The sequence below is a fragment of the Panicum virgatum genome, chromosome 5N, assembly GCF_016808335.1.
Source record: "Panicum virgatum strain AP13 chromosome 5N, P.virgatum_v5, whole genome shotgun sequence".
Classification (NCBI taxonomy): domain Eukaryota; kingdom Viridiplantae; phylum Streptophyta; class Magnoliopsida; order Poales; family Poaceae; genus Panicum; species Panicum virgatum.
In genome coordinates, this window is record NC_053149.1 from 18,935,826 (window position 1) to 18,944,370 (window position 8,545).

The 8,545-nt window shown below is 49.6% G+C and overlaps 1 protein-coding gene across 1 annotated transcript; it reads left to right on the forward strand.

Moving 5' to 3' along the window:
• Positions 1 to 5,386: 5,386 nt before the first annotated feature.
• LOC120676601 (ethylene-responsive transcription factor ERF071-like) lies at positions 5,387 to 6,493 on the forward strand. The gene is made up of 2 exons (XM_039957913.1): positions 5,387 to 5,657; positions 5,764 to 6,493. The coding sequence occupies exons 1-2, from the start codon at positions 5,531 to 5,533 to the stop codon at positions 6,279 to 6,281; spliced, it is 645 nt and encodes a 214-aa protein (XP_039813847.1). The 5' UTR covers positions 5,387 to 5,530; the 3' UTR covers positions 6,282 to 6,493.
• The last annotated feature ends 2,052 nt before the right edge of the window (positions 6,494 to 8,545 follow it).

Consider the following 8,545-nt stretch of genomic DNA (forward strand, 5'->3'; position numbering starts at 1 on the left):
CAGAATGGGGACGCCATCATTTCCATGTAGTGGATAATCAGTTAATCACGAAAGCTGATACTAGAATCATGTCGGAGAATCGATCGGACGATGGCTTATTTACGGGCGACGGTAAAGTATCTGCCCCTGCGCTGCACTCACCATCTAGGACCCTGTTTGGTTCTTCTAGATCTAGATTTTAGATAAAAAAAATCTTGCCATTTGAAGTACTAAATAAAGTCTAATCATAAAATTAATTGCAGAACCCTAGAGCTACTTTGCGAGACGATTCTAACGAAGTATATTAATCCACGATTAGTGGATGGTTACTGTAGCATCATTGTAGTAAATCATGGCTTAATTAGGCTCATTAGATTCGTCGCGCCAAATTACACTCATCTGTGAAAAGGTTTCGCAAATAAACTTTATTTAATATATCATGCATGCAAGATTCCTTGATCCAAAAATTTGGATCCAAACTTCCAAACACGGCCTAGGTCTAGCGAGAGCATTTTCCCCTCACATACACGGATTTTTAGATGCTGCTCCTGTGCCGGCTGGTGACTTCGCCAGTGACAGCGGCAACCGCTGGAGGAGGCCATCAAACCAGTAGTCTCTTTGGCCTTATTTGGTTCATGCTTGGATCCATTCCACAGCTCAAACCAAACACATCTCGTGCTAGAATCCTAGCGGCCTGCAGACTAGGCCCGCCCGCATAAGCCCTCGCGTACACGAGCCGACCACCCCAACTAGCGCCGCACGCCCACTCGCGTCTCCTACCTCTGCCAACCCCCAACCGCGCCCACCCCCCACCCCGCGCCGCCAGCAGCCTGTTCGCCGCGTGCCGCCGGTAGGTGCCTCCGCCAACCCGCCTAGTCTCCAGGAAACTGCGCCGCCGCCGTCGATGTGGCCGCCATGAAAGCGCCGCTGGCGTACCATCTGGCGGTGGCCCATTAGGGTTCCGGCCGCCCGCCACCACCCGTGCCGGAAGTCGCCGTCGGTGGCCTTCGTCTGCAAATCCCAGAGGCCCGCGCTCAGATCCGGCGAGGCAACGACCGGATCGACCTTCCGCATCGACGAAATGGGTGGATCCGGCGACGCTCGGTTTGGGGATTTCCTGTCCCTTGGCGACCCAACCCCCGGAGACGGCTCCTTCAACCCGTCGGCAACCCCCGGCGCTGGCGCAGAGCTCCGCACACCGGGCGCAATGACTGACCCTGATGTGCTTCGTCTGGCGGCCCAGGATCCATTCGCCGGACTGCAGCCGCCAGGCCCGGCGTCCGGCCTGGCAGGGCTATCTACGTAGTCCTTCGGCGGCCACCCGGGGGGGTTCACGCCCTTCCCCCCACCCCCATGGCCCCATCCCTTCGTCGGCAACTCTCCTCACCCGGCGTCGTTCCCCGTCAACCATCCCCACATGGCGGCCTACGCAAGCTTCTATGCGTAGCCACTGGCGTTCGGCAGCAACTTTCCTCCGCCGTCACCCTGCGCTGGGTTCCAGGGCCAAATGCCTGTGATACCCGGGCAGGATCCTCGGGTGCCTTCGTTCAGCGATGCACCACTGCTGGACCCACGGTTCCTCCCCTACTACATGAACCCAGCTACCTCGGCCGCAGCTCAGGATGCTCAAGGCCCTGCCGGACGTTTCCGTCGACGCCGCACAGCCCGTGTCCCACCTTCACCAGGGGCGGGAACCTCACGCACCAGGTCAGCCGCTCGCGCCACCATCAACCTTGATGACGACACAAACTCTACCCAAGCCGAGTTTGCCGCAGATGATGACAACGCAGATGATGACAGCGACGACGACAACGACGACAATGATTCCTCGGTGAGGCTCTATTTTTCTCTTCTGCTTGATGTTTTCAGTTTTGTCCGTAGAAGCTGAATAGTAGCAAACTTCATGTATGTTCATCTCATTAGTAGCCACCTCTGATTAGTACAGAACTTCATTTTTACCGTAGTTCAAAGAAACCACCACCTCTGATTAGTAGCCAACTTAACGCGGACGTTCCATTTGTGTTCCTTTATAGAGAGGAATACCTACGTCGGACGCAAATTGGGACGATCGAAACACAGATATATTCTACGACTTGTGGATACAACAGTCCCAGCTAGTCAATTGTGATCGTGGTATAATGAACACAGCAGGATACCGCGGTATTGTTAGGGACTTCTATAAAAAGACGGGTCTGAAGCATAAAATCAGGCAGTTTCAGAACCGCGCAAGGTACCTCAAAAAATTTTGTGCTGCTTGTTCATATCTGGATAGGCATACAGGGGTTTCTGTATGCCTAAACCATTACAACGCTCCAACATGGGTTTGGAACAATGTCAAACAGGTATAGAGTAGACTAAAGAGGACTCGCATTTACTGATTAAACCATTATGAATGTTACTGTACAAGGATTACTCACATACATGTGCATTTCTAATTGTACAGAAGTTTCCAGAGCAGGTTGCCAAATTGAGGAGGCCCATCCCACCTTGGAAGGACAAACTGTTTGAGATGTTCAAAGAGTGCATCATTGATTGGGCAAATATGTTACCTATAGATGATTCTGCACCCTCTTCTAGTGATCCATTAAGTCCCACTAACACTTCTGGCAGCAAGAAGAGGTCAAGCAGTGCGGCAACACAATCTACCGCTACTAGTCCTTCCAAAAAAGCAAAAGCAGCAAAGGCCACGGACTCAACAGCTACTAGTCCATCTAAGAAGGGGTTGTGGGTAAATCCTTATGCGTCAAGAAAGAAACAGTTAAAAGTGACCAATCTTTTGCAAAAGCTAGTTGTCACTTCGGAGAGCAAAGATGATAAGGCCCAAAAGATTGTGGACACAGCTGTGCAGATCAAGAAGGAAGAGCAGGACGGCATCATGCATTGCTTGGATTTGGCAGTTGAATGTGGCATACAATCAGGCAGCCATGAATTTTTCTTCATTACCAATGTGTTCCAGCAAGCCAAGTGGAGAGTTGTATTCAAGTAGTTTAAAACTCCGGAGGAGCACCTTGCATGGATCCATAATGCCTACTCCGATTCAAAATTTCTAGATAGATGGTTTAAAACTCCGAAGGAGCGCCTTGTGTAATGTGTTGTAGTACTTAGTTGTAGTTGAACCTTTGCGCTTCCATTGTATTCATGGAACTGAACCTCTCCATTTGCATTGTCTTTGTGTACTGCTTCACATAGTACGGTTATGTGATGTAGTCCTTGTTTGGACTTGACCCTCTCAATTTACCTTGATCTTCACATAGTACAGTTTTTGATTTACATTCTTCTATGGCTGCTGCATTTTTACCTTGACCTTCACATATTACGGTTTCTGATTTACATTCTTCTATGGCTGCTGCATTTTTTTGATCCTATATGTCACATATAACTGGTTGTTTGCTGTTGCCATTGCAGGCTTCAAGTACAGCAGACAATGCTGGCTTCCCCGGAGTTGGAGGAGCAGCAACTGCAGCACAAGGTGCTGCTCCCATGGCAACAGAAGCCGTCCACCAAGATACAGCGGACTCAGGAGAGACAGATGCAGTGCATAGAGCACTTGCTGATGTATTCGGAAGGGATCATTGGGTCATTCCTCCTGTGAAGGCCGCACTTGAAGAAAGCGGGAGAAGAAGAGAACTGGTGAGGCAGGCTGTCATACTTGGTCTTTATTACACAAAATATCTATGCAAAAACCCACCTAGGCAACCCCCTGAAACAGGAAATGAGTGGGTAGTAAGGACTCTTCGCAATGAAAATTCTTGTTATAACATGTTTAGGATGAGCCCAACATGTTTTGAGATGCTGCATGAGGTTTTGGTTAGGTCATATGGATTGGAGTCAACAAGCAGGATGTCATCTAGAGAGGCTTTAGCCATGTTCTTGTGGATGGTTGGGCCCCCTGAACCTGTGAGGCAGGCAGAGGATAAGTTTACAAGGTCAATGGAGACAATAAGTAGAAAATTCAATCATGTCTTGGATTGTGTGTGGAGGCTAGCCAACGACATAATAAAACCAAAGGCCTCTGAGTTTGGTTCAGTGCACCCAAAGTTAGGAAACCATAAGTAAGCTCCATTGTTCAACAATGCAATTGGAGCCATTGATGGAACACATATCAGAGTCATTGTGCCTGGCAACAAGCAGGGTCCGTATTTCAATAGGCACAATGACAAAACTCAGAATGTGCTTGCCATCTGTGACTTCGACCGGAGGTTCGCATTTATTGCAGCTGGGATTCCAGGATTAGCACATGATTGGGCAGTCCTTAGGGAGGCGATGGAGAGGTGTTGTGACAAGTTTCCACATCCACCTCAAGGTATGTGGCGCTGTTGTAATTATTTTGTGGCATTTGCTTTGCTAGCTGCTTTGTAATATATGTGACTAATCATTATTGCAGGCAAGTATTACCTTGTGGATGCCGAGTACCCAAACCGACGTGGGTTTTTGGCACCGTACAAGGGGGTGACGTATCATCAGGCAGTATGGAAACGGGCGCCTCGGCCTAGAGGTATGAAACAAATCTTTAACCGAGCGCATTCCTCCCTTAGGTCGGTCATAGAACAGTCATTTGGTATGGTGAAGATGAAGTGGCGCATTTTGTTGGGTCTCCCACATTACTCGGAGCGCAAACAGGCTCAAATTATTTTGGCTTGTTGTGCACTACATAACTTCATTTTGGAGAACGACAATGACGATTTACACTATCATATGGATGATGCCGATGATTTCTGGGGCATAGATGATGTTGACGAGGACACAAGTCATGATGCCGTAGAGGGCGACGAGGATGACATGAATACACTCCGTGATGACATATCCGCAGGGTGCCGGATGGCTGAGCGTGCTAGACGTGTGTGAGGTCTACGTGTTATTTGTCTGTTGTATTGTTGGAGTTATTTTTCTGTAATCGCAATAATTAACGTGTTATTTAACTGTACCAATGTTTGACTTTTTTTATTCTCCCAATAATGATCGCCGTTACTGATGTTCAGGGACATAGTTGAATGTTGGAAAAAAACGAATGCATTTCGTTTCATACATGTCAGTTCATATCTTTGCATGTTGAGTTGGTGTACTAATAATGTTGAGTCACTTTTATTTGCTGCTGTAAGTTATAATGGAGATCTGCTAGTTGATGTGGTACGCACTTGATACATGTAGCAATTTACCAACAGCTTGTACTAGAAGCTTCCAACAATTAGAGTAGCATGGACTAGCATGCTAGGATTCTTGCACTTCCAAACAAAGCCTTTGTTTTTCTAGAAAAAAAACATGTAAGTCTCTCACGAGTCACGCCTGCCATGTACGTCGGTCTGAAGCGCGTTCCAGCTTTGGAGCGCCTGCCTTGCACTTCCCCTAACTCCAGCCTAGTCCCAGGTCACCGCGCCCACAACTCCACCCTGTATAAATACACACCGGCCGTCTAATACCGGCGAACCCAATCCAACGTCCGCAGCAAACACACCCGCTGACTCCCCTTGTTTCCACTCCACTCCGACCAGATCCTCCCCATCCCCAAGCACTCCACCAAGAACCCCCCAACTCCGAGTTACTCGAGGAATCCATGTGCGGCGGCGCCATCATCTTCGACTACATCCCGGCCCGGCGCCGGGTGTCCGCCGCCGACTTCTGGCCGGACTCCGAAGCCGACGCCGAGGACTCCCACGCCCCGCGCGCCTCCGGCGAGAGAGGTATGCACTCGGCTTCTATTTCTTTCTGCTCTGTTTCTTTCTTGGTCTCTTCCGGCTCGGTTCACAGAGGGTGCAATCGATAATCTTTTGATTTGATCCCGTGCAGCGCCGCGCGCGAAGCGGTGCCGCAAGAATCAGTACCGCGGCATCCGGCAGCGGCCGTGGGGCAAGTGGGCGGCGGAGATCCGCGACCCCGTGAAGGGCGTCCGCGTCTGGCTCGGCACCTACCCCACCGCCGAGGCCGCCGCGCGCGCCTACGACCGCGCCGCCAGGCGCATCCGGGGCGCCAAGGCCAAGGTCAACTTCCCCAACGACACCTCGTCCCCAGTCTCCGTGCCGCCGCCGCCACCAGCTGCTTCAGCCCCGGCCGTGCTCCCGGCGCCCAAGGCGGAGGCAGGGGTGTCCGACGAGGTCAAGGAGCTGTCCGAGGAGCTGATGGCCTACGAGAACTACATGAACTTCCTCGGCATCCCCTACATGGAGGGCGGGAGCGCGGCCGCGCCCGCCGCCGCCGCCGCCGTCCCCGCCCCCGTCGCAGAGGAGCAGCCGCAGGCGCCGGTGCCCTCCGGGCTGTGGAGCTTCGAGGACTACTACCCGGCGTCCCTGTCGCTCTTCACCGAATAACGGACGCCTCCTGAATCCTGATGTTCTTTTTTCAGTAAATTTGGTGAAAAAATTTCCCCTGCTCGTCCGCAGTCGCCGTGAGTGGCTGGCTAACGCCGAGCTGATGATCCTTGTCTTGTGTCGTTGAACCCATCCATTGTTTCATTTCATTTGTAACCTTGCTCTGTAACTCCCCAAGTCAATCGTGTAATCAAGATTTGCAGTTCGATCAACTCTGATCCGTGCTCTTCCGCATCTCGCGGCAGAGGAATAGCTTCCGAGATGGAAACAAATTGCCCATCACTGTGACTGAGTTGCATTTACATGCATACAACCTTTTAGAATTTTGGCTGCTATAATAAGCATTTGAAAAGATCAATTGTACTACCATTGTGTCGCCGTTGTTCACTGCAATCGCAGAACGGCAAATGTCCCCAGCTCCGATCGTCAGAGCAGAAAAAAGGCCTGGAAAAATTCAAAAAGAAAACACACTCCAAGCAGGTAGGCGGCAAGGGAGGCGAGTCGTTCACCGGGCCGTCCGATTGAAGCTCAACGGTTGATGCGGGTCATGCGGAGACGCGGCGTAGACCACCACCACGGTGGCGGCGGCGCGCCCCCGCCGCCCGGAGCGAGCCGCCGTTTTTGCGCCCCTTGTTTCTGCGGCCGTGTCGTACTGGTATCGCCGACGCGGGCGGTCGTCGTACACGGTACTAGCACAGTTCCGCACGTTTCCGGTCGCGCGCGGTTGTTGCTTGCAGTGCAGGCCAAGGCGCCAGGCGTTTTACCGTGGGCTGGGGGCATTCGGGGGGCAGCAGATGATTTTTGGGCCGGCGGCGCTCGCAGGAACGGAACAAACCGAAGAGGGGGCCCGCGTCCTCCCACCTACCACCAGCCTCAGTGTCTGCCGGTGAGAGTGAGAACAAAGAATAGGGAGCGAACTTGGCATCTTCTGCACATAGGTGTCTAGAAGCAGCTTCCACTAAAAAAAAGTGTCTAGAAGCAGCTACATCCTCAGATATTTAGTTATTTACCGTGCGGTATATTAGTGTCATATTTGTGTTATGAACGATGGCTTATCTCTTTAAATACGCATTTTCAAATCTATCTTTACAAGTCTATGGACGCATATGAGAGAACGAATCACCGGATCTCATGTAACTTTTGGCTAACAATTAAGTGAACTTTTAACATATGTCTTGTGCAAGGTTCGCTAACAATTAAGTGAACTTTAACATATGTCTTGTGAAAGGTTCGAGAAAACGCTAGGCGTCTAGTTTTGGGAGCAGTACAGTATTAACAATAAAGTCGGTTAAACTTTTACACATATGTCTTGTGTAAGATTCAATAAAACGCTAGGCGTCCAGTTTTGGGAGTTGTACAGCGGTAAATCTTTAGCTGAGATCTGGGATGGCCAAGAGATCAAACTAAACTTTATCGGGAACTTTTCTGTGAATATGATGTCTAGATGGATTGAACTCGTGGAAATATTCTCCTCACTTCAGCTAAATCAGGATGGGGATGCTCTGGTGTGGGCTTATGAAAGCTCAAAAATTTACTCAACTCAATCCCTTTATGCCATCGTTAATTTTTATGGAATTCAAACGGTTTACATCCTAGCAATTTAGAAAGTGAATGCTCCACCTAGAGTTTTAGTTTTCTTATGGTTATTATCAAATAGCAAACTGATGACGGTTGACAACCTCTTTAAGAGGGGTGTTTCGAAACCTTACTTTGCCAATTCTGTTATGAACGCATCCCAGCACCTCTTTTTTAATTGTGTGGTCAGAAAGTGTATGTGGGGCTATGTAAAAAAATTTATTGGGGTTTCGATAGATAATTACACTGACTTAGCAGAGAGATGAAGATGTGAAAAAAGTCATGAAACTCTAAACTGCATCTCTACTAGAGTTGCGTGGAGTATTTGGCTAACTAGAAATGATTTTCTATTCTGTGGACATAATTGGTCAGATATCAAGATGATGATGAGGAAAAGCTGGAGACTTTTAAGGGATTAGCTGCCAATGTTCAAGCCAAATTTGCGAGAGAGCATACTCCAATGGCTTTGCGAGAGAGCATACTCCAATGGTTCAACTTCTTGCAGGAGGTCTTGAAGACACCTTTGGCGATCGGCGCTTCATAAAGAAGATCAAGACCAGACGGATGAATTTGGGTCTGATGATGAAAACTTTGGAGAACAGGAAGAAGGCAGACGCTTAAGTAGATTTCCTCTTGGTGTGCTGCCAATAATAGGGAAAGAGTAGAAACTTCTTTATGAGGGGCAGCTC

Excerpts from the sequence above, each read along its gene's own strand:
- LOC120676601 (XM_039957913.1), top strand. The coding sequence starts at position 5,531 with ATGTGCGGCGGCGCCATCATCTTCGACTACATCCCGGCCCGGCGCCGG. Across the intron at positions 5,658-5,763 it reads GCGCGCCTCCGGCGAGAGAG|CGCCGCGCGCGAAGCGGTGC; the intron begins GTATGCACTCGG and ends GATCCCGTGCAG.